Genomic DNA, 26,445 nt, shown 5'->3' with positions numbered 1-26,445 from the left:
AGGCATTTAAGAAAGACCCCAAGAAAATACCCTTTCAAAGACCTAATTCAGCGCTCATCACTATTTATAGACCAGACGCAAACCATCAAGACCTGGTTTTTGTCTTAGCCTCAAGGCTGCTAAAGACCCAAGGATCATGAAATCTGGCCCTCAAATCCAAATCCAGCCCTGGTTTTCTTATCTCCCGGGTAATTAAATGAACAAATAGTGCTACAGAGTGGCCAGACTGTCTTCACACATGACTCCCAGGTAAAGGGAAAGTCGAAGACCAGCAGGGACTGTTATTTGACGATTCCCTGGTCTAGGCATTTGCTTCAGGCAAAATGTTTTTGTTTGGGTCTAGGGCAGCTTTGTCAGGTGTTGTTCTCGTGCAGTGGAGTGTAGAAACATATATTGAATATAATGATATCTCAGATTTTGTGTTCTTGGTTTTTTCAGATGTCAGACCAAAGTCAAAGTCAATTTGCAATTGCTCCTCTGCTTAGCCACAGATCCTTTTGTTCTGCATATGAATGCTTTTAACAGTGGGAACCATCTTTATTTATTCTCTACATATTCTCATTTCAAACATCACAATAAGCTATCATGCACCTAAATATTCTGCCATGCTTTCCTTCTGGAGGGAATGTCACCCCAAAATGTATTATTTTATTATTATTAGTTTGTCCACTGATAATATGGTCAAATAATTCAACATTTATAACATACTAATTTTCTAGATACTGTACCTGATTCCCCTTCTTAGAGGAAAGCTGCCCAAGTGACGCATTTTGCATCACAGGGTCAAAAACCCACTCCCAAAAGCTAGAAATGCCTAAAAAGCAATGCATAATCATTCACACATGATTTCCTTTGAGTGCAGAACAGTGGGAAGGCTTACTCCATACCATTTCAAAAATTTCTTCTCCAGTGCGAGCAGATAACATTGCCTAGCAAGCTTGATAAATAGTTAGCAAGCCACATTCATGAATATAAATTATATAATTTATAAAGATTATGCAAGTTATATAAATTTACTTATGTCTTTCAAAGGAGAGCAGACAGGTCCCCTCCTTTTATATTTTTTGCTTCATGTTGACAGAGAAAGCATTTGGCTTTAGAGACAGCTGCCCCACGAACTGCACCACACTTTCTGACCACTTTTCGAAGTTTAGTTACCTTAATAATCTTTAGATACCAAGGATATCAGCAACTCAATAGTCTAGCCAGCTACCAATCGATCATTTCAGCAGAATTTTTCAATGATTTACACAGGACTCTTTGCCTAATTGGACCTAACCATGAAAAACAAATCCAGCAGGCATTACTAAATAAAACTATAGCTACTTATTAAAAAAAAACAACAAAGTAGTAAGACGATAGAGAACTAAAAATAGCACAAGGAATTATGGGCAAAATGGGTGACAAATGGCAGAGTCAAAGAGCTGCGTTTTGAATGCAGGAGGCGGCAAGTAAGATGTCTAGACACCCACAACAAAAATGTTATTTTTTCTTAAACCATCCTACAGCGGAGGGATCAATAAAATATAATAACATTGAATTAGAGTGAAGTTCCCTGTTAATGCTAGTAGGGTGTGGGTGGTGGCTTTGCATGGCTGTTATGGGGGATGTGCTGGCTATGTGTACGGGAGAAGAGAGCCCAGATTACGTGAAGATCAAGAGTAATTTGAAATAGGGCACACTGTGTTACCATGATAACAAAAGTATAACGTCTGCTCGGTTCTCATCTAGCTGTTATGTGCTGATGACATACTACTTTTACCCACTCCTGGCAGGATAAGGTTCCCTTGTGTGCCTACATCCCTTATTACCAGCATGATTACCCACGTCAACCAGTATTATGGATGTCAACGTGTTAGCTTATGGAAATGCGAGATTTATAATGGTTTGAGGTGCTTCAGGTGATAAAGTTGCATTTGGAAACAACTATGCAAGAGCGATTGTCCTCAGAATGAACATTTTGTTGTACTGTAATGGCGTAATTATAAAGCTATTCAAGGCATTGTTTGTGAAGGGGGCGGATCTCCCAATCTCAACCACGTCCCCCGGGTAATACCAATGACAGCAGTCATTTTTATGACAGTTTTACGGTTTTAATTTTTTGGTACTCTCAGAGAGTAATTTGGTACATTGGCAGATCTGCGAAAACTGTTTTCATTCTCACAGCATTAGTTCCAATGCCAAGTGGACCGGTCGCAAGAGAATTTGTTTGTGATTTATAGGTGGGATCAAATTTGGGGTTAGGAATAACATTTTGGTCTACCAGGTGAGGTCGGATTATACTGCCCTCTGTTTTGTTTCATAGTGGCCAAACTATCAGAGAAGATTCAGCTCAACAGTTGAAAAGGAAAACTGGCTGAGTGGCTGGTACCTGTTGCTTCCCATTCGGTTGACCTTTGACATCTGGGCAAACTCCTTCTTCCTTTTGGTGCCACTGCAGTATTGCTGGCTGTTGAGTCTGAGGGCCATCTGGTCCAGAACGTCATTCTGAGCCTCTTGATGGCACCACTGGACCTCCCCCTAACGACAAAATATGCACAGTGCATTGGACACAGGTATGACAACATCATCAGCGCATGCTGCAAATGGGGTAGTCTCTTCAATGGTATGCTGCCTTGTGAAATTATGCTACTGTTGAAAATGTGCCTTAATTTAACAGAAGTGAACATAAACATAATTAACACTAAATATAATACACAATAAAGCCTGGTTTCGCCCTTGAACAGTGTCCTTGAAAAGCAACATTTGGACAGAGAATTTCTATCTGCTGCCAACTGTGGCAGAATGTCTGAGAGGCTGTGCACACTATATTATGGTAAGCACACATTGACAGCTAGGAGGAAATGGTGCTACACAGGTTTTGAAGTATTTTATAATCCTTTGTGGAACATTTGAGAATGTACAAAATATAGAGAGCTAATATTATGTGCATTCAGTTAAAAAATAATAAACTAAATGATCCACAAAAGCAATCCATATGGAACTTGACTCGTAAATATAATGTGAAAATAAAACGAGGATGAACTCTCGTAAGGTTCTATAATCCAATCCAAAAAATGTTACATTCTTGGGTTGGATCTTTTTTTTCCTCGTTTTTAAACATGGTGTAAACCGGCATGGCTTTGAAACCATCCCATCGAAACGGTTTTATGGATATCTCCATAAAGGTCAAACAATTCCGTGAAGGCAAGCGTCTCCTCAATCAAAGGCACCCTCGGTGATAAACAAGTAAATCAGCAAAGAAGATGCTTTTTTTTCGTCCCATTTACCGAGTGGGTTTTCGAAAAACCACCCGGCGACTCCGTTCATTTCGAACAAAGCTAACTAGGAGCTCCAGAAAATTAGCGGCACAACAGTGCCGAGTCCTAACCGCTGCTGCACCCCCCACCCACCTCAGAGGAATTCGCTTTCATTTGCCTTCATTTCTGATTCAGTCGGCCCGCGCGCGGATGCCGTGTCAGGATCCTAATTACTCAATCCCATTGGCGCTGCTTACACACACAATAATGACTGGTGCAGGCTACAGACAAAAGCAATTTACCCCAGCCACCTTGAGCGGGAGGACAACGCAGCCTGTCTCAGCGCTCAGGCCTGGGCCTTCATTCTCATCTCATCAGCTTCTCAATCTGTCTCCTCAAATGCGCATTAATTATTATTATTCTTATTTATCTGCTTATTAGACCTTACTCTGAGCAATTTGCGATTTTAGATTCCGCGGTGCTAAACACAGAGCGGCCGGGAAAAACAAAGTGCCTGAGCGGTGGCACACGCACATTAAAAAAGAAAACGAAATCTTGGTCTTGCGGTAATAACGTTTTAATACATTGCGTGTGGTGCTGGGTTGAAATCGGGTTCTGCGGGGTTCGTAGCTTGGAATGAGAAAATACGAATAACGGGTATTTCTTTAACCTGCTCTCAAGAGAGGCATCTATTCTAGATTCACTGAGGTTAAGCACCTTTCTCCAGGGCACCATGTTTGAACCTGGACCACTCACCTACATTGGCAGGGGCTTTAACTCCTAAAGCATACAAACAACAGGCCCCTCCACATTGGATCATTCCTATGATTTATGGCTACTCTCCCCTCTGCTTACTCCAGGGGAACAGGACAGAACCATACAGAATGTATAAAATAAAATATTCTGTATTTGTTTTGAATTCATACGGTAAGCAGCCGAAGACACACTGAGCTGTGATAGAATACAGGAACCTTAACTTAACCCACCCAGAGAATAACATTAGCCAAATTGATACGGAGCAAAAATTACGAGTGCACTGGATCTGCAATCAGTTCACAGCACAGAGATACTGTACTGCGAATGGAGACATTGAAACGATTTCCTCTCTACTGTAAGTCAGAACGTCCTATATAAATCCTCTCCCCACCCCCGCCGCAGTTGAGTCTGATCGCATTGTCAATACTCAGAAATCCAGCAGGGCTTTGCTTTATTAATTTCCCATACGGTGTGTTTGTTTCACATTAGAACAGAGGGAACTGCCGGACCCTCCGTTTTTCGATACGGCCCCGTTCGGAAAAACGAAATCCTATCGCACGTAGATGGCATTAAGAGCCGGCCCGAAATCTCTACGGAAAATAACCCGGGAGCCGGTGGAAGGTTGGCTTTTTGATTTTCTCGCGGTACCTTCCAGCGTGTTTAAGGTCCTGCTTATTCAGATATGCAGACAGAAGAGGTTCAGAGCGGGGCGTCCTGTATTCCTATTTCAAACAGAATCATTCAAACCTGCGCTCGTACTGTCAAAACACCCCCTGCCTTTAAACTGCTAATGTGCAAGCAAATCAATATAAATCTTGATCATTTGATGAATACTTGCTTCTCTCCATGGAGTCTACAGGGGCTGGTGGTGGGAGGTGGGGGGTTGGTGGTGGACTTAGATGTGAAAATCTGCTGAATCAAGTCTTTTTAGGCTTTTTGTGAGCACGCCAGCTCCAATTTACTAGCCTCTGGAAAGTTCTTGAACTGGATGTCTCCAGGGGTCCGTGTACGGGTTGGGCTGTCAATCACGAGCCGACGAGATAGGCACCGTCGTCACCTGCCTCTCCCCTCGCCCGAGCCTCGCACGCGGAATGTTTTGATTACTGTAAGCTTTCTTATATCAACCCACAGGATAATAAAATGTAAACATCAATAATTTATACCCAAAACTATAAACAGCCCCCCACCCCCCCACCTCCCTTTATTCTGTGAGCAACGTCAATACAACAGCACTGCCTTATAAGATCAGACAGACAGAGTGAGCAATATTTCCCAGCGAAGGATAAACTCTGAGGCGTTCTCTTATCCCTCATACAAATATCCACTCTGAGGGCGATTACTGCAACGTTCAGCCCTGCATCGGATTCCCCCTGCAGCCCGAGAGGGGTCGAAACAGTGGGGGAAGGAAGAGGAAGAGAGAGAAAATGAAATGAAAGTGCCCAACACGCGCTCGTCTTCAGAACAACTGAACTGAAAGCCCATCAGCCTGACCGATATTCATTAGCGCGCATCTGGAGACACAGACCAGCAGCAGACAACGGCATTTGCCTTCACTGCCACGGCACCACAAGCATACTGCACTGTTGCTGAAGGCCACGCAGTTCGATGGACCTTACGTTGCGTTTCCTATAGGTTAGTTCACTTCATACATTAAAAACTGCAGCCGTTTTACTTGAGATTGTATTAATGTGTCATTTGTGCTGTGCTTTGTATTGTATTAAATTTTATGTTGTTATCTCTGCTTGCTCCTCCCTTGGCCAGGGCTCCCTTGTAACAGATAACCATCTCAATGGGACTCACCTGGTTGAATAAAGGAGTAATAAAATAAATAAATAAATGTTAAAGCTGCCACGGATGTTAAACTTCTGTCAGGCCATGCATGTGACATTAATGTACACAATTCACCTTCAACCATGCCTGAAGCAACTGTGCTAACTGGTGACCGATTACCCCATTTATGCCAGTTTACAAAATTGTTTATGCTTAGTAAATGAAACTAGTAAAACTCAGAATGTATAGCAAACTACAAACAACAGAAGGAAAGCATAGACACTACCTACAACAATGCTGAGGGAATACTATTTATCTGAAAATTCATAAAGAGTTTCAGGCAATTTATCCAACAGATCAATAGCAACAGACCAGTATCAACAAATCTGATTCACACTTGATGTTTTAACAGCCATTTTAAGTCAATATAAAATCTTAATTTTTGTTTTTGTGGTTACTAAGAAACAGGTGAAACTGTACATTGCACACGTAAGAGGTTTATTTATATTTCAGTTTTCTTCCTTTTGTCTTCAGTACAAACTACTCTTCAGGGAACCTGAGGCAAAAGCAAGTACACAAAATGATTAAGAGCAACCAAAGCCTTTTATGTCTTTGGAAGTGGAATGTACTAGAAGGTCAGGCCAAACAAGTGGAAAACTGAGAAAATACTGGGTTTTGAAACAAAATATCTACATTCTTATAACTGAGTAAAATAGGAGTAATCTGCATGTTCAAATAGACTACTCATGGTCGATTAGGAGTACTGGCATCAAAGTGTCTCAAAGAGAGATTTTCATACTTGAGAGACTTGGGGTTACTCAATGGGAGCACAACGATTGGTTATGTGTCCTTATTGGTAAACCAGTCACTATACAAACTTCAATTTTCCAAACAAACTCATTGGCTTTTGGCAATCAATTTAGGTTCACTTAAAAGGTCAGCATCATATCAAGAATTATCATGGTTCTGGAATGTCCATCACTGAAACACCAATGCTCGAATTCCCCTTGTTTAAGAACAAAATGGATTGAAAGTGGCTTTTCAATTCTCCCCAGTCTTATCGACAGCTCTTTTTTTGGCACTTTGAAAAACAAGCAAACACACAGTGAGGTGACGGCGGGTAATTGGCAAACACTATTACGGAAAAGGCAACCACACACAGAAGCTGAAGACAGCCAAATCACAATGCAAGTTCAATTCTGAAGGGCCGGCTAGCAAGGAATAGTAAAATGTTCCAATCCTAAAATGGCTCCTCAATAAAAATACACAGAAGTTTAATATAAGCACATTCATGAAGTCAGGATTGCTACTGACAAACTGGATGACAACGTAGAGGGAGAAGTGCTTTAGGGCACAACAGCAGACAAGAAGGTCCGTAGGCTCTTTATTGGCCAGATGTTTCCAATAAAACCAAAAAGCAAATTTATGTGAATCTCTGAAAAATCAAAACAGAATTGCCTTTCCTTTCCCTCGCTCCCTTTTTTCCCCAGATCAAAAATAAGAAATAGAAAAGGAATTTTGTGGATGCCATGCAAACAGGATATGGGCCTCATTTGAAACAGCTGGGGAACAATATAAATTTAGGAAGAGAAATATGTGCCTCTGGTGAACACTGTTGTCAATCCAAAGATTTGTGGCCTGGTCCAGAGATGCCTCTTAAACTGTACATTTAAGCAATGTGACATAACACAAAGCTTATTTCTTTATCATCGTTTCCGAATGCAGGAAGCATTGCCGCGAGATTGAAAACTGTGGGAAGTCCCCCCCCACCACCACCACCACCCGCTCCCCACCGCTGCACCCCCCCCACCATTTCTCCTGTTCAAAACACCCTGTACATGCAATGCCGTGTTTGAAATTTCTCCCATCAGGGTCGTCCCGGTGTGTCTTGGCTATATCAGTCAGGAGAGCACGCATGCTCGGAAAACAAATTCGACCAGGATCGCGTGGGGTCTGAATGGGAGTTGTTAACGGCCTGGGATTCGATTATAGGATCTCATAAATTTACACACGCGACAGCTGGGCTGCACCTCCCAAAACCGGTATCCAGAGCGGAACAGGCCGCACATCCGAAATAATAATCTTCAATAAGTTAAACGAATTCCACTCCGAAGATCTTAAGTGTTTTCCCGAAAATGGTAGGGAAAGATCGACTCTTACACAATTCTATTTGAAACTTATATCGCAAAAAGGGGGGTATTTCATGAAAGTCACCCTCCTAGGAGCCATTGGACACATGAAACTCATTTGAAAACTATTACTTTCAAATCACTGGCCATAAAGTCTTGGTTTAATATGTGGTTTGGTCTCTTGACATGAACCCTGTGATATTATTGGCAAAAATAACGGTTATTATTACAGTACTTCATCTGACAGGAACACCTTCCTTTCTCGCGGGCTTATCTGGGCCTTTACAGTGAAACCTTGCAGGGAATGATTGATTTCATTTGCCTTTGTTTATTTATTCTGTCAAAGAAAATTTAATGAAATCTGAAGGCCGTTAATTTTCGATTACGTCTCTGTGACTATCCATGGAGCTTCGGGATTGGCACTTCCTCGCCCGCTGCGAGAAAGCTTTTGGAAAATTTGTTGGAGGTTTAACACCAGTAATGAGCACTGTGAGACAAAAAGAGAGTCTGGGACTCAATGGACATCCTCAGCCGGAATTACTGAAGCTCAATGCAGATTGCATAGACCTCCTTCTATATTATTTAACATTTAAAGTTCTCTCAACCTACCGGTGAATCTTAAACATCCAAACAGCATCGTATGAATATTCATAACATGCTATTTATGGGGCCTGGGTAATACTGTGACAATGCTTGTTCTGTCCTTGGACACGCCTTTTCATGAATATTCATGAAACTCCTGTTACCAACCAGAACCTCCCGGAGTTAGGAAATAGAGAGGATGGAAGAAATTCAAGAGCTGACCATCTGCTTTGTCTACGGAACCTGTGGTACTACACCGTGTATCCAGCTACTGGGGGAAAGGAGAAAAGAGAACTGAGAGATGACTAGGAGAAAACCTGAACTGAACTTGTACATGGACCAAAGTCTTTTACTGTCAGGTACGTCTGGTACTACAGGAATCATGGAGACACGCGAGTTTGCCCTTGTTACTTTGTGCAGGCAGATGGAACAGTGGGAATAGAGGGAGGAGATGGCCTGCTTTTGCCCTCTCTCTGGTGATGGGCAGTATAATTCTCCAACAATCAGGATGAGATTAAACATTCAGTGGAATTAATTTTGTGGTAAGAGGCAGCATGTCACCAGCACGAGCCAGACACTTCAGACGTAATGACCCGTGCAAAGTCGGTTACTTTTGAGTCACTCCCTCACTTTGGAAGCAGAGTCAGAAGAACGAGCATTTCCCGAATGCAACCGTGTGTCACCCCCCCCCCCCGCCATACACTCCCTCATCACCCCCTCACCCCCCCCCAATCCACAAAGCAGAAGCCGAAAGACCAACCTGGAAACGTTATAACTGCAGGGCCTTAAGGATAGTTTTTGGGGGAGTCTCCTCATGCCCTTGAATCAGGACGATTGACTGGGGAAGCAGCCTTGGCACTCCCCACTGCACCTTTAAGAAATATCTGAGGGAGTTTGAAAGGTTTAGCTCCTGCAACATTTATCAGGGCGTGAAATTAGCAATTGCTAGGAGCCAAATTGCTGCTTCTTATTTAATTTTGTTGCTGAAAGGTGACATTTAATCGCTGATCCCTGCTTCCAAGAAGTCTAAACAGCCACAGACACCCAGCTCAGGTGAGGGCAATATTCAGCATTTGGGTTGGGGAGGGGGTATATTGATTTTGTGCTCTTCTTGTATTTTGATAAGAATAATGACCGCCCCCCCCTCCTCCCACCCGGGAATTTGTCAACCCGAGAATTTCAACCGACACCACGCAGGGAGTATACGTGCGGAGAAATATACAATATTACCGAAGGTACAGGTACACCGTGTTTCACAATCCCCTATTTCTTAGAAATGAGCTGTGTAAATAACGGTCGAATGAAATACTTCACGGCAACCTGCTGCAAAAGCCTCCCTGGAAACCGTTCCGCGCTGCACCCCCTCCACGATTTCAATGCCGCGACGTTTTTCAAAAAAGAAAAGACGACATCCAGCAAACAGCTTAGATGAAGATATTTTGAAAACCGAGCCAATCGCTTTAGGCAGGTGTTACACGAGAATCCATTAATATAGGTAATTAACATTAGCCACCATTTTAATTAACATGCAAACTTTAATTAGGAAATAATTAAGTAACATAAAAAATCTGATCTTAATGCTAAATCAGTAGAGGCTGGTATCTGAGCTACCTCCGCTCGCCTCCTTTGAGTTGGGGGAAACATAAATTAATGGCTTTTAGGTATTGGATGAAAGAGCTACATTTTCAAAGAGAATTGTGGTAAGAAATAATAACAAGTAAACAGGCAGAAGATCAAACTGCGAGATTTTGGTTTGTAGAATATTCCAGTGTAGAATGTTTCACTCTCCCAGTAGTGCTGTTGGACTGGCTGATATTCAGCTCTTGTGCAAAAGAGAGGTCCCTGGATGGACTAGCCATACCTCTAAAGATCCTAATATATACTGACATTTTCAAAATGGTTCAAATAATATATTTCAGATTTTGGTATCAGAATCATTCTGGCAATAATATCTGAAAGTACCACAAAGAGGTACCTACACATACGTATGTATCTATGTGGTCCTCTTCTTAGTGCTCCCTGAAGTCCTTAAGGTCCAGAATGATGGATACATGGAGAGATCTGTAATTCTGCTCCACAAAACCACAACCACCATTTTGTGCAGCCTACCACCTCCCTCGAGTACCTCACTTACCAACCTTGTGAAAGACACGTTTCATTGCCATTTATTCTGTAGCTTATTTTTCTTTTACAAAATTGTCAAATTGTATTTACTGCATCTTCAATTGATAATAATACTAATACAATACTACTATTACTCCTAATAATAATAATAATATATTTAATTATTTAAACTAAGGCTCTCAACTTAATCTGCAATTGTACTGAAATTGTGAAAAATCCTTGAACATAAAAAAATACAATTATAATTTTATTGAATACATTTTGAAGAACAGCATTCCAGTAAAAGTGGAACTGACTATAGCAAGCCAAGGGAGGGTTTCTGCTGACAGTAACCCCCTGCCCTGTTGCTCTATGGTGGCTGCTCTGCTGTATGGGGTGCTTGTGATGGCCCTAGTTGGTGGATCGCAGTGCGGGTGTTTGGAAGACATGCATCAGACCTGGTTCAAATGCGTAACTGCTTTGGAATCAAATACTTTTCTGTGCTCAACTGATCATGCCGGGTGAAATTGAGATGACCGAGATGACCAAGATGACCAGAAGGTGAGGTTTGCATTTCTTGAGAGTGTTTAATCAGTTCCAATACACCAGACAAGCTCAGTAAAGCTTTGAAAAATATTTAAATCCAAAACAGTTATGGTATGTATTTGACCCAGGTCTGACATGTATGCATACTTTCCTGATTTCAGGTAACAGAGATGGGATGGTTTTCTTGTTCTCAAAATATCTCAATTTAATGATTCTACCAAAATGTGGCAAATACAACCCTCTGTTTATCGTACTTTTCTATACACAAGCTTTCTACATATACTATTGTACATCTTGCATTTGCAGATGCTATACACATTAATACTAATAAGATACTATACTGTATGCTAATAAACTACATTAGCATTAATTGCCTTAGCTCTGTTTGTTGGATCAATCAGCGATATTCCTGAGAAAGCCAAGGTTGCCCACATGTGAATAAACCATTCGGGTTGACCTGAGATACATCCAACAAAAGGTCAACCTGTCATCAATCCAGGGGTCATCAATCCATTCAGTAGCAGACATTTTACATGACTATTCATCACGCGAATCTTCAGGTTACGTCGAATAAGGCGGTGCCCCGACCGTGGATCGAACCTGAGCCCTTCGCTTTCCGCTCTGCCGTCATTTGATTTGTTGTTTCGCTTTTTAACTTTGGAAAAATGCCACGGCGTGTCCACTCTATATCAGCGTAATGTACATTGTTGGCTTTGATGGGCGGGGCATTATGAACACTGGTGGAGACCTGAAGAAAAAAAAACATGGAGCAACTGCTTTTAAAAGGTCGCGGCGCTCTTCTTGGCAACGGCGGGAGGAAATTGATTTTAGTAATAAGACAAAGAAGCAATTGTAAAGATCGATGCGTAAAGCTGGAACGTGATGTAAAGGCCCGAGTTTACTGTTTCATTAACAGTAGGACAAAACTCCAGAACCACTCGCAATGACAAATGCCCAGGAACATTATATACACATTCCAGGTAAGTGCTTTGGGCCAAGTTAAATTCGATTTCTCTGCTCCATTGTATCTCTATTTATTATTTGCAGTATCTGTTCCAAGCAGTAGAAACCACGCTGTTAAAGCAGCACCATTCTCCCTACAGCCCAGGAGAAACACTTGCGTTACGGGCTTGTATTCCTGGAAGCTTCTAGAAGCTTTTTTTTCTCTAGAGCAGGTTTGTAATGAATGGGGAATCTGTTTCTAGTGGCTCCCAGTCAATGAATCAGGCTCTTTACCGGGGTAATCTGGGTAAAATATCTTGCTCAGCGGCGTCTAACCCGCCGGTCAAACCAGTCCTGTCCACCCTCGACCGCTTTCCCGCTCAGACCAACGGTCCAAATTGTTTCTAAAACAAAATAGCAATTTTTGGGCTGTGAAAGCCCACTGCGTTTAAATAACCTGTATCAAAGGGAAATAATCAAATCTCTTTTAGGCTTACAGACTGTCACCAATAGACCACAATTTTCACCACCATTTCCTGTTTTTAGTTTTTCCCTTTTAATTCCAGCTTTGTTTACGGGCTCCCGGTGATCGTATCTTAACCCGCTTGTCCAGCTTTGACCATGTCTGAGATAGGACTCTTCTCTGATGTGAGAACACCCTTTCATGCGCATCCCTCTGTTGGGAGCGGGTTGTAAACAAGGGCAGACTGCTGGACTTCCAGGGGTTAAGCAGCCGAAAGGATTTTAACCTCAGAATTGACAGCAGCTAAACGGCTCTGACACTGGGCTGCCGCGCTTCATTCCAACCAGTAAGCCACCTTCAAAGTTGCTGTCAGGTAAATGACCTTGTATTTCATTAACTGATAATTAAATGGATTTATTCCACTAACGGTTTTAATTAAAATGCTAGAAATATTGATTACCCCTATCATCTCTACTCCCCCAGATGAAAAAAGGTTTTAGGACTGTTTATTTAGAGAAGGGAGAGAATTAAATTAGATTGAATCTCTAAGAGACCTAAATAAGGCTTCTTACTTTTCTGCTGCTCAAGCAGAAAAAAAGGTTTAATTTTTTTTTTGATGTTTGATTAATTATTTTCAAATCCATTTTTGCTTACCTTGATATTTAATTAAAATATCATTTTAAAACATAATTAAGTTGGTGAGTTTAATCCGTGGGGCAGAAGCTCCATCAAAAATTGAAAGCTGCCAACAGTCGGTTGTTCGGGGCACTTTAAGGCGGTGAAAAGGTGCCGTTCCCAGACCGGGCTGGGGAAATTACACACGGCTCATCTTGAGCAGCGACTCGGAACCGCGGCATTCTTCTAATGCATATTGGCTGTTCTTCCGAAGGAAACGCCATCAGTCCGCCAACGATGTCGCGGAAGATATTTCCAGCGCACGTGCGCCGACGCCTTCTGATGGACAAACTAATTATGCATGAAATCAAATATGATTTGTAAGTGAATTCATATGAAGAAGCCTTCATTGTCCAAATGGGCACCCCCCCATCCCAGTGCAGTTGAGGGGCTGCTTCTCTGTCGGAGATAGCTGATCCTGGTGCTAATGGGCCAAGACTTCTGGATTGATGCGATAGCTGGTGGGCGGACAGGAGTGTAGGGCTATGGGGGGGGGGGGGGGTGCATAATGTAACCACAGTAACAGTGTTGGGAGTGAGGCATATGAAACCTGTACAAGTGCTAATTTTTTGTCCTAACTTGTTTGGGAGCAATTGTCTTCAGAGAGAAATCTGTTAAGTTCATCGTTGAAAATACACTTGAAGAGGGAGAATCGCATTAGCTTGCCGGCTGCATTGCTCCGCGTATCCGTCACTGTGTAGTTTTTCGAAAACAAGAAAATTAGATCAGTCATATTCATTTATTTACATCACGGGAGGGGAAAAAACTTAACATGTTGAAGGAAATTAACAATAATTATGGGTCGTTTCATATAATTCCAAGCAATTAAGTATAATTTGAAAGCAATTGTGTCACGCGAGAGAAAAAAAAAATCTGCTATTTGCAAGTAAATCAAATTTAGGATTCTACACTTGTACAAAACTCATCAGGCAAGCGATGGCTAAGATTCAGGAAAAAACATTCCCACAAAACGCACACACTATATTTTTGTGAAGGTATCACTGGTAGATTGAAGCTTCACTCAAAAAAAACATGGTACAAAAAAGCATTGACTATCCACATAGACATTTCCACCACCAAAAGACTCAAGATAATATGTGGTTAAGAGTATCTGCTCTTTCATGGTATCTTCACCATATATTTTCCAAAGCAAGCACCTTTAATTTGGGTTACTTGGTTTTTGTATATTATACATCTGCACAGCTGGACATTTCAATTCTTTCCATACAAATAAAATCAATTTCAACCCAACAAAAACTATTTCTTAGGATAGTTCCTTCACCACCATATAACATAAGTGCAAAGGGTTTGTAAGGAACACAAGTATAAAGAAATATAAAGAAAGTATAAAGAAAATCTAAAATACATGTGATAGAACATGCATCTATAACAAATTTGCACTTGCTTTTTAACATATAAGGCACTATAAAATCCTTTCCAACATGTTACTATTCTGTATATAAAAGGGGCCATAATCGTGTAAAAATTTATGTTTTCTATACGTTTCATTTAGTAAAACATACTATCCAACATCTGATTTTTACAAACATTTTGCACATAGCTGAGACTGTACACACACACACACACACACACACGCTTGCATCTTTCCAGGTGTCCAATTCATTGCGTACATAACAGCGGCTACAAAGCGAATACCTGCAGGGGACTCCACTGAATGACGCTCATCATTTACGTTCCAGCACTTATCTCCTATTTTCCCAGTTCCTTATTCTACATTAAAAAGTCGAGGGCACAATACACTAGGCCACGAATAAGAAGCTGCTATTATCGCCATTTTCCTGACAGACTGAAGTCATGAATCTCTCCTGTTTTTAGCATCATTCTATTTTGATTCACCTGAAGACAAATGCAGAATGAAGTTCAAGTTGCTGGTCCAGTTCAGAAAGATTGACACCAAATCCCTACTAAGTGCAATAAACTAAATTACAAGTCTAACATGCAAAAATTTGATAAGGCATGTACATACTGTATCATAAAGCTATGATTTCAAAAACACTGTATGTTCTAAGCAGTGTGCGAGTTTCATATTGCAGTACGAACACATACAGTATGGAGTTTGGCTTTTCAGCAAATATAACCAGAGGAGTCAAGGGGCCCAGGAGAAGACAGAGGAGAAGACACACACCACAAAGGAAACCCCAAGGGACAGTCTCTCCCTCACCATTACTTCTAAAACCTCCTCTACTACCACCCTCGGAGGAAGGGATCTATTCTCAAGGACCTTTTGTTTATTTTGTGTTTCCTTCTAAGAATGTCCAGGTTTACTTACAGTGGCACTCAAGGACATTGTTCCACTTGCTTTCAATATAAAAGCGCAAACATAAATCAAACATTAATCCAAAACATAGACTCGGCCGTGTCTACAGAATGACCAATGCTGGAGGTGCTAAGAGCCTTTCCCTCGACTGTCACAGATTCCCATTGGCAAAAAGCAGACCAGCCTACTAAACAGAGAAAAGCAAGTACATTCAAAAACTAGTAGCCTACACAAGGTGTGAAACCATTATCCCAACATTCATCTTTAAGGTATTAAGGGGATTACATTTTCCTGAGTACAGGAAGAATGAATTTGCATCCATCGTTTGCACATCTGTGTGTGGCTTTTTTTTTTTATTACAACCGCTCTATTTCGACCGGAGCACTGGACACGGGGTCAATGAAAAATGAATAATGGTCACATTTTGTGAATGATTGGAGTGGTCACCAAGAGAAATCCAGTTTACCAGGTGTAGAAGTAATGAAAAAGAAAAGCAGCCAAAAGACCCTGTGTGTCTGATGATAACTGGATTGCAGGGTTGGAGTTCCCTGCTCGAAATCCAATTTCTCAAACGATCCCTCCAACCCCGAGCTCGATGGCCATTTGAAAGTTCCAGCCGATGACGGATTGACGCGTACAATACCGAACGATCCGCGTTCTAGCTCCTAAGCGTTGCCACTTTGGAGGTTGCCAAAGTTTGTCTCTGGTAACACCGGGGAGGGTGTCAGCGGAAGACAAATTCCCCGCGATGCCTGGAGCACATCCATTCCCGTGGACATATTCAGTCCAGGCAGGAATTAAACCTGCCCTGACCGCCTTTATCATTTGAGAAATTTCCCCTCCTGCTCTCTCCTTCGCGATTCTTTTGGGTGCACCAGTCACACTGTAACAAATACCCACCTCCCCGCTCTGCAATGCATTAGATTCCAAAGAGAGATCAATACCCCTGCTTTCATTTATTTTTGTTTACAGACAGACAAGGAAATGCCTCCGTGATATAGGAGAGAATTATAGCACGCTGTTTTCCAACGGAGCCGGCCAGCTGTTTGCGACACTGAGTGTTTTAATTCAAGGACGTCGGGCAGTCCTCTATTTCCTATGTTTGAGGAAGCGGTTTGTTTCTGTCAGGGTGACAACTGGCGCCGTTGTCACGGACTGAAGAAGATTAATACAAACGGTGAGTTTTTCTCCCTATTCCTCTAAGCCTCGCCGTGATTGCTCGCTTCCTCTTGTGTCTTTACATTGAAATTAGCTATACGCCCGATCCGACCATAAACAGAAGCACTTCTAATCAACATAGCCAGATTTCGAGATAATATAATCCTTTACAAGTCGGAGCATCTGTCAAAGGGCCGCTATAAAATGTGAAGAGAAATAATTATGGCTCATCAAAAAAGCTCAAATATGGGAGGCGAGGAGCGAAATCTCACGTGGTTTTGCCTCATGCCACAGCAAGAGATCCAATTTTCAATAAACTACATCATACGTTCGAGAAATATCTATTAAAAATGCTGGAGCCGTGGATTTTGCGTGTCGTTTCTCCAAGTTTTTTTCCAAGGGAATATATTTCACGACTGACTCTTTTTCCTTCCCCTTTCCTCCCTGTTTTGCTTTTCATGCATGGCAGCGATCTTACCTTCAGCAGTTTGGCCAGATTTCAGGGAGGAGAGAACCAGAGGGCAAACATTAGAATTTTATATCACTTCAAGAAGGGGAGAGGCAGGGGGAGAAAAGAAGACGTATGAAGCTCCTCTGACATTCACTGAAGACTCCGTAGGGATGATCGCACATGTTTTTGTCTTTCACCTGCGAGGCATGTTAAATCAGCGCAATGATAAGGTAATTCCAGAGCAGATATTTCATAACATTCCCGACAGTTTTATGTTTACCAGCTTGGCTATAAGCACTCTTGATTAAAAAAAAAAAAAAAGTCGAACACTGAGAAGGGAAGAGGGGCGGGAACGAGAGCGAGGTACATTAACTTGATCTTTGACGGCGGAAGCGCAAATATAAACGGCGCGCTTCGCAGTGTCTCATCATTAGTTTCGTGTGTAAACAGAGCGGAGAGTCAGATTTAGGACGAAAGACGGCAATGGATTTCTCTGTCTACAGCAGATCATCTTGTTCTAATAATAACAATCTTGGTTTTATCGAAGTGCAATTCAGGATTGGAACGTCTCCATGTTTTGTCTGCGGAGCCCATATAAATTCAAAATAAAACAGTCGGCTATAGGCCTACATGTACTTGACTTCATATGTAGAGCCAATATAAATTCAAAATAAAACAGTAGCACTAGCCTCCATGTACTATACATCATATGTAGAGCAGCGTAGATGTTGCTCCATGTACTAGACTAACGAATACCAAACAAGCATTTACTAACAGATACAATACATTACAAATGAAAAGCCTTCAAGTAAAAATAAGTTTTAAGTTTCAATTTGAAACACACTCACAGATTCACAATCTCCAATAACCCCCACTTGACTCATTTTTGCACAACCACATGGTTTCAGATGCTGATTTAAGAGATCTAGGGAGAGTCTTTTCCCTACACTGCAAACTGCGATCCATATTCTGCTCTGTATCTGCAGCCTTTTCTATATTAAAACTACAGAGAGAGGCGAGAGCTTCCCCGATGCCTATCCTTCTCACCAAGGGCTGGTTAAATATTCATGGTCAATTATTCCACACTGACTGAAGGGTAAATGCTCTGTTCAGTTGGGGTGGATGGAATATGAAGACTCACGCAGTTATTAATGCAGACTTTTTCAACAATCCCTGCGTCAGACCCTGCAAAGAAAGATCTAGATCTTTTCCAAAACCCCCAGTCCACCGTTCCACCTCTGCGCACCCAAAGCCAAAGTTTAACGATTTCATTTTTGATTAAAACAAAATATGAAATACTGAGAGATGCCTGTATTTCTTACTGTGTGTAGCAAGAAACATGAATTGAAATGTGTATATAAACACACTGACACACACATATGCATGCACGCCGCACACACTCACACACACACTATATGCTATCTGGAGTAAACTGTATTTTGAATTCAATTCAAAATACAGTGTATAGAATATATTGAAATACAATGTTTATTAATAATAGAGAATCAATAATACTCTATTATATATTGTATGAGTTACTGTGTTAATCATTTGGAAATTATGATTTAAAATCATTTTGATTTTAACATACATGGACATGTAATATATTGAGTGTATTTCATGAAAGACTTAAAAAAAAATCTATTCTGAATGTAATGTATATCTATATGTTATTGTTTATTTATACACTATTCTGAATGCATTGAATAAAATGCAGCAAACATATATAAACATATAATGAAATAATAAATGTATACTAAACATGGTATGCATGTAAGACATTATTTTTGTAAATGGCTTTTCAAATTTCAATAGTTTCTATTTAAAACATTTGACTCTCCACATATGCAACAGATAATTCAAGCCGGGACCGTTCGTGTATGAGTATGAGTTTGATTCTGGTTTGATTTAATGTTAAAGGGAGTTAGACATGGAGATTACCTTTGTGAAAATACACCGGATGGTAAAATATCCATGAATGTTCCTCTGGCACTGCATCTTGCCAACAATTTGTCTCACAGTTTCAAAACATCGTACAGATGAGCAGGATGACATTATCCATTGAAAGTGAAAATACGCTCATCCGTCTCATAAACTCTCATCAATGCCTCGAACAGGCTTCGCAAGTGTGAATTAACCGCAAAGAGAGTTAGTTTTCACCCTCAACACATCTGAATCATTTACACCACATTTCCCTCAAATTCTAAACAACAACTGCCCAACAGTGGGTGACAAATGTACTATTTTGTGCAAGTGAGTACAATAAAAGATGGGTGATAGCTTGACATTATGTACAGGGCTCATAGCTTGACCAAGGCTAGCGCTATATTTATGTTATTACATGACAGCAGAAGTATGGATTAATGTAAAAAATGTTTACCATTACAATTAAAATATCTAAAACCATTTAAAGGGAATTGTTCAGGTTTGTGGTGGTTGAATGACTTCCAATGGATGAATATACTTCCAGTGTCTGTTTTTTAATTTAATGAATTCTCAATTTGTCCATATCAGGTCCAAGGCCCATATTAAATCATTGTAAATTATATTGTAAAATACTGATAGAGGGGGCAAACAGCATGTCTTGCTTGTATGTGATAAATGTTTCCCTTAGATTATTCTGTGTCATTACGGAAACAATGCAAGGGTGAATAGCATTAATACATAAGAACCTGTATCACAATGTTTTTCTGGGTTCCATTTACAAACTAAATTACAAACTGCATATTTAAATGGATTATTTCTTTGAACTATCCTCAAATAAAATGTTAATTCACTCCCGTTTTAAACCATGTTTATTACAATTACTCAAACCACTCACAAACTTCTTGACATTGATACACCACAACCACATGCACACAGTTGGACACGCATACACAAATGCATACACAAAAACACATACATGCGCACACACACACACACACACACACACACACACACACACATACATACACACACACACACACACACACACATACATACACACACACATACATACACATACACACAAATATTTACTCACACTCACAATTTTAACAGACATCCATATACGAACAAAACAGGGGACATCTGCGGCAGACCACTTGACTGTTGGCTTATTTAGCACCTCTAAATGATCCCAGCACACACTGGGAAAACACTGCCACCACTGCCCTGGCTTGTTAAAAAAAATGCCTTGTAATGTTCAACAGGCTGCAATATTCCCCACTAGCACCTACCAACAGAAAACACAATAATCTCTATAAAAAGGCCACTCCCATCCAAACAAATAAAGAGCAATCACATGTAATCAGATGTTAATTGGCTTTGGACAACATAATTAAATATCAATCACCGTACTCCCTAATTCCAGATTGTATCAACAAATTTTCATGAGGGAGATACATCGCTTTCTACTCTATTAGGGAAAAAATAGTAAGCTGTAAAAAGTTACTGTTCTGGAGACAAAAACACTGAGTCGAAACACGGAGACAAAAAAACCAACACGTGCCTTTTAGGTGGGCTTGCAGGGGTTCTATGTAAAGTCTGCTGTGTACCAGCCTGATTTCATAAGCCCTCTGTAGCAGGCTTTGCACAGAGACTGAGCTCTGCTATAAGAGGCTCCAAGTGGGCAGCGGACCTGCTGAGTTCTAATATCCCGAGCTGGCCTATCAGATTAGACCTTATTGTATTTAGTTTGAGAGGAATCATTAAACATCTGCGGGCTTGGCAGGCGGACACCCTGAAAACCACAAAGGAAATCAAAGTAATAGCCTTCTATTGCGTTTCACATTTTCCAAAATTACTAAGATTCTAATAATTGCAGCCCAAAGTGTTCCATGTTGCTTTTATTTGCTTGCAGGTCGGCTAATCTTTGATCCCAGAGCCAAGTGTTGAATGTGCAATGCGGAGGGGGAAAAAAATACAAATCTGGTTTTGATTCTGAAATTCAGCAAATGCAATATGTAGCCAAAGGAAAGGGAATGAAAAAAAATAAAAACAAACTTACAAAAAGCCCCAAAACAAATTAAGGCAAACACAAGGAATTCTGGAGTGTTGTGGCTCCGTTCGTAATGGCAGACGACTTGCAGAGTAATATAATGTTTGGGGAAGACAACAGCCGATCGGCCTGTTTGGCGTTGTGAAGCTCTGAATAAGAAATATGTGCTACACTGAAATTTGTGCGGTGCCAGGGCATCATTTTAATGTTCCTGAAACAGACAGTCACCTCAGCAGACAGAAGGCAGGGTCACATAACAGACATAACTGTCTCTGCGCCCAGTCGTACCAGAAGGTGAAATAAACACAAACAACCCAGAACCTTGTCTGTGCTATCATCCCCTCAATCATAACCGGGAAAACATATGCATGATATATAACTGTGGTCAAACAGCAAAGAAGGCCCCTTCCCAAACAGACACACACACATGCGCCGCACATGCGTGACTGCACTCACGTACACACACACAAATACACCCACACGCATGTGCACACGTACAAACACACACACACGCACAGCCCTTTGTCGTACATTGCATTTCAACACCAAATATCTACCTTGCAAAACCCTGCACGGAAGTACAAGCCGTAGCATAATAATCTGCAGACAAATATTAATATTCTTTTCTGTAATCCTTGTAATTAAATATTTGACAACCGTGCGCGAAAAAGCATTAAGTATCACTTTTTTGTCTCGGGAAAAAAAATGTGCTTCAGTTGTCGAATAGCCTTTGGCACAGGCAGTCTGTCCTTTTTGCTCACTTTATAAATTGCATTTCGGGTGGCTCTGTATGCTAATGCGCACGGAAAGTTCTGGAAGGCAGTTGAAAGCAGGGCTGCTTTCTTTGAGCTCCAGATTTAGTTTTGAGCGGTTAGGAAGGTGGCAGACGCATGGCAGGAGGTACTGGCTGAGTCCCCGACTGGGCCGGATTCGGGAGAAATGTAACAGGGTTTGACTCCTCGGTTGATTGTGCAGATGGGCCGTACCCTCGTGTCGGGGCTGAGAGGACCACCCATCCGAGCTCGCCGGCTGGTCTTTAAGCCTCCCTCGCCCCTACCGATTCTAGTTTAGTCTCTTCTATTTACTGTCAACAACAAGCGCTCACATCCTTTTTAAAAGCGTAAAAAAAGGCCCATCGCGGTGACCGGTGCATTCGATTTTGTCAGAGTAGCAGCATATCACAGGCCACAGCTTATTCAGCAGATCCTGGAGGGAAGGTTTCGCCACGGAAATGACATGCGGACGCAACCTATGATACGATACAACCGAATGGAACAGTCACAAACGTCCGTACTTTACCTGGTTAGTTGTACTTGTATGGTTGATGTTATCATGGGAGAAACATCAGGACACATTGTCCAGTTCAAAAGTCAAGTTTGCTACATGTGCACTTTGCAAACTAAGATGCAGGTTCAGCAGCTCTGCTAGGGGGTGTGTGATGCAGCTCTTCTCCGCACAACGCAGAAAAAAAACCAAATGACATTGCATTCGGGCTATAGCCGTGTTCCGCTGCCCCCCCAACCCTGTACCATGTGTCGCACCGCGCATCAAATCTGTGTAATCGCATCAGGTCACTTCTTCCTTATTTTTGGAAATACATCCTTTCTGCCATCGAAATGCGAGCTCGTAGGAGCTTATTTGAATAGCTTTGGCAGAAGGCTCCATCACTGGCCTAGAGGAGAGCAGAGGGGAGGGCATACCGAGGATCTCTCCTCTCACGCTTGCTTTCAATCCTTCAGCAGTAAAATGGGTGGAAAATGGTTCCTGAAGGGCACTACCGTCAGTTCAAGAAGGGCCTGTTTCGGCTGCAGCGTTCATCCCTTTCTTTTTCCAATACCTTTAATAGTTATTATTTGCAAAAGGCTAACAAAGTTGTCTGGTGAAATGCTTCAGCTGCTGTTTCTGTCCTGCAGTCTGCTTTAGTTGAGCTGTGTGGTCATGTGGTGTGGGAAACCTTGGGTGACTGAATTCCTCCCTCCCTGGGTGCCCACTTTGCATTGTCCTGCAGGACTCAGGGCCAAAGTAGGCAGTGGCATGGAAATAAATGTGCACCAGTATAAATGTGTGGGTCATTAAAATGACTGTCTGGTTTACTAATGAGTTGTATGTTATGTATTCTCTTTGAAAGATTAAACTATTATTTGTATTATTTTCCTTAGCCTTATTTATGGAAATCCATGTGCTATATTAGTGTTCATAGACCTGTGACCATAATTTAAGCTATTTTCTAACTAGTGTCATTGAATTTAAGAATAAACCTATTTATTTAAAATATAATACGTTAACACCTTAGAGGTAATTCCATAACTGCCCAGGACAGGCCCTCAGAATTCAGATATTAAACACTTCATATTATGTTTCATTTAAGGTTGCACAGAGGGGATGTGTATAGTAAATATAAAAATTAAAACAAATACTACACTCTCGGAAATAAAGTGACAGTGGAGGTACATTTTTGTTCTTCAAGGATCAAATTTCCCAAATGTACCCGAAAGAACAGTATTGTTCTCCTTGGGTACAAATTTACCTGTACAAAAAGTACAAAAAGGGTACAAATTAATCATAAATTGCAGGCTAGGGGTACAATGTTATGCACCAAAAGGGTACCGCCCCAGCAACAAGCATTTGTACTTTTTTGGGCACTTTTCCTACCTTTATTTCTGAGAGTGTAGCTTGAATATACTAAGTGCATCACCTTACTAAAAAGGTGCACTAAAAGCTAGACCTTTGATCCGCACACAAACCGCTATCAGCGGGAGCAGGGCTTGCTGGGAGTTCCATAGCTGAGGCCAGGAAAAGATTGGTAAGAGTTCTTAATACTTCCCTTAATTTCACTGCGGCTGATAATAACCCAGGGTCCCTTTGATATCCGCGCGGCCCGCTCCGTATGCGCCGCGGCGCCTCGTTAGCATGCGGCGGGAAGCGGGCGGCGGGGTGGCGGTGCCGGGCCACCCCACTGCGCCGCGGCCGCTTCGCCCCGCTAAGGTGAAATGGGAGCCCTGGGGCAGACAAGCTGTCTCCCATCAGCCGCAGATAAGGGCTCCCTGCTTTTACATACATACATATTACAGCATAAATACGCGCGGCGGGGCCCGGGCTCTCCAGCCGTGCGCACACCGGCGACATCGATACCGCGCGCTCGGGGGGCCGGGAGAACATCCTCCCCGAAAGAGCGGGGCCGACCGTGACACCGCCGGGGTCTCTCTCCGCCGCCAGCCGGGGCGTCGACGCGGCCGGCCCCGGTCTCTCGAAACCGTGAAGCGGGCCAGAGTGCTCCGTTCGTTCGGAGAAGTTGAAAGGATAGGACTGATAAACATTTTCGCTGTGCGGCGATAACGGCAGTTCATAACAGATGATAAATTTTTATGGATTTTATTCTAATAAAATTTTCATTGATGAAAGCGAGGGAGGAAAATAGAAAGTTGATAGTAACGCTTCTTGTCATACACTGATCGATTGCGCCGCGCGTGAAGAAAATTGACTGGGAGCATCTTGGGACGTGTGTTTCCAAAGTGCGTCTGAGTGTCTGTACGTGTGGGTGTGCGCGTCTGCTTGTAAGTGTGCGTCCGTGTGAGCACACGTACGTGTATCCTGTTCCGAGCTTGTCTGTGTATACAAAATGTAGGACTGTTTGAGTATGCAGGAGTGTGGGTGCGTATTTGTATCAGACCCCGTTATATGAACTAATGTTGTACACAGCAGGTAAGTTTATAGCCGACTCGTATTCACACATTCCAATTGGTATTGAAGAGCTGTGGCCAAGGTATGCAGTCTTGGTTCAATGTGTATGGTGCCGCGGAAGGTTCTAGATTCTGTACACCAGAAGGAAGTGTTCCCTTTAAATGTATGTGCGCGATGACTAGGCCTGGTGAAGGAGAAGCAACCTGTTCGTTCCTGACATCTGCTCCCTGAAAATATCAGCGAAAGGAATTGGCATCGCGATGCGATTACTGGAAGGAGCAGGGAGCTACTGCGGGAGCGGCTCCTTCTGTTTGCTGCTCCTACAGGGCGCTAATGTGCTAGGAGCATTTGGCGCGCATCACGCTGACTGCGTTAAAACAGAACGGCGGCTTGGTCGCACGCTCGTATACACCACGGGGCGAGAGTTCGCACCTCGGCATTAACTTCGGGATCCGAAGGCGAGCTCTTCCGTTTGGGAATCTCCGCCCGGAGCTGCAAGCCTGTGGGACACGTGACATAGCGACTGGAAAAGACGCCTTTACGCATCCTGGCCCGGCAAGCCGGTTTCGTAATCCTCTTTAGGGTTGTGTAACAAAGCGATCACTCTTAGGGTTGTCGTGGCTGGCATTTTAAATCATTGAAAAAGTCTTGCAACTTCTGATATAAATTGGCCTGTATCGAGCACGGGAGGTACCGATGTGAAGTGCTGTCTTTTGTACAATGCGCTGCACCTGAACATGACCTATGCTGATCCTGGCCTTTTCCTGCTGCAGTACCATCCTTACAAACTCCGGTCTGTGACAGGGAATCTGGCTGCTGATCACCAACCCTGTCTCCGGTCCCACCTGCTGTGGCCTAGTTTCACCCTGCTCCACACTCTCAGGAAAAAGGGTTCTTGGCTTGTCTCCACAGATGCACCCTTTTTAGTTCTTTATGGAACCCTCTATCATAGATGGGAAGTGCGAACGGTCCCAGACAAAGAACCATTTTGCTTGACAAAGAACCCTGGAACAAGATAGGATTCTTCTATGGAATCACAGGATTCCTTCTGGAGCCATTTTGTTCTGAGAGTGCAGTAAAGGATCTTCCAGCAATCCTGTGAACCGGGGACACACACCACACAACACTTTCAGCATTGCTGTCCAAGGCGGTAAGAATTCAGCGGATTCGACACGCTATGCTCGATTCATACCGCTGTGTCACTTTGACGGCGCGAATACATGCTGTAAGCCAAATAAGCTAGGGTTCTTTGGGGTACTTGGGCAGTTAAGAGAAATAAAAAGTTTTGGTGGGTTATTATCACATTCTCGTGGAGTCACAGAGCCTCGACGTCTGTTATCAAGACGTTATTAAGAAGCGTCCGTCAGACTGAACTCCTGGGTCGTTGAGCTGCGACCGCGGGGAGAACGAGCGGTTCTTCGATACCCGACCTGGCTTCAGCGACCCTCTACACGCCGTGCGTACGCTCTACAAACACCGCCATTTGTTAAGAAGACGCCAGAGAGTCGTCACGACAAACCGCTTCTGCCTCGAAAGACCGAGAAGCAAAAACAACAGAGACTAATTCAAATTACAAATCGAGGCCTGCCGATCTCCCCCCCACTCCCCCCACCCCTTTACAAAAACACTGTTATGTTTATTTGATTTCTGCATCTCTTGCTCCTATGATCTTCCTCAACGATTTAATTAGAAG

At 42.3% G+C, this 26,445-nt stretch overlaps 1 protein-coding gene across 2 annotated transcripts in view; it reads right to left on the bottom strand.

The window, feature by feature from the left end:
* akap6 (A kinase (PRKA) anchor protein 6) overlaps window positions 1-26,445 on the bottom strand; it is a 164,663-nt gene that overhangs the window by 58,763 nt on the left and 79,455 nt on the right. For both annotated transcript variants that reach the window (XM_061218527.1, XM_061218528.1), the window contains exon 8: window positions 2,372-2,520. In XM_061218527.1, coding sequence (XP_061074511.1) covers window positions 2,372-2,520 — 149 coding nt within the window. The remainder of the gene's footprint in view (window positions 1-2,371; window positions 2,521-26,445) is intronic.

Source organism: Conger conger, chromosome 1 (genome assembly GCF_963514075.1).
Source record: "Conger conger chromosome 1, fConCon1.1, whole genome shotgun sequence".
NCBI lineage: Eukaryota > Metazoa > Chordata > Actinopteri > Anguilliformes > Congridae > Conger > Conger conger.
This window is presented reverse-complemented; position numbering and strand designations above follow the sequence as displayed.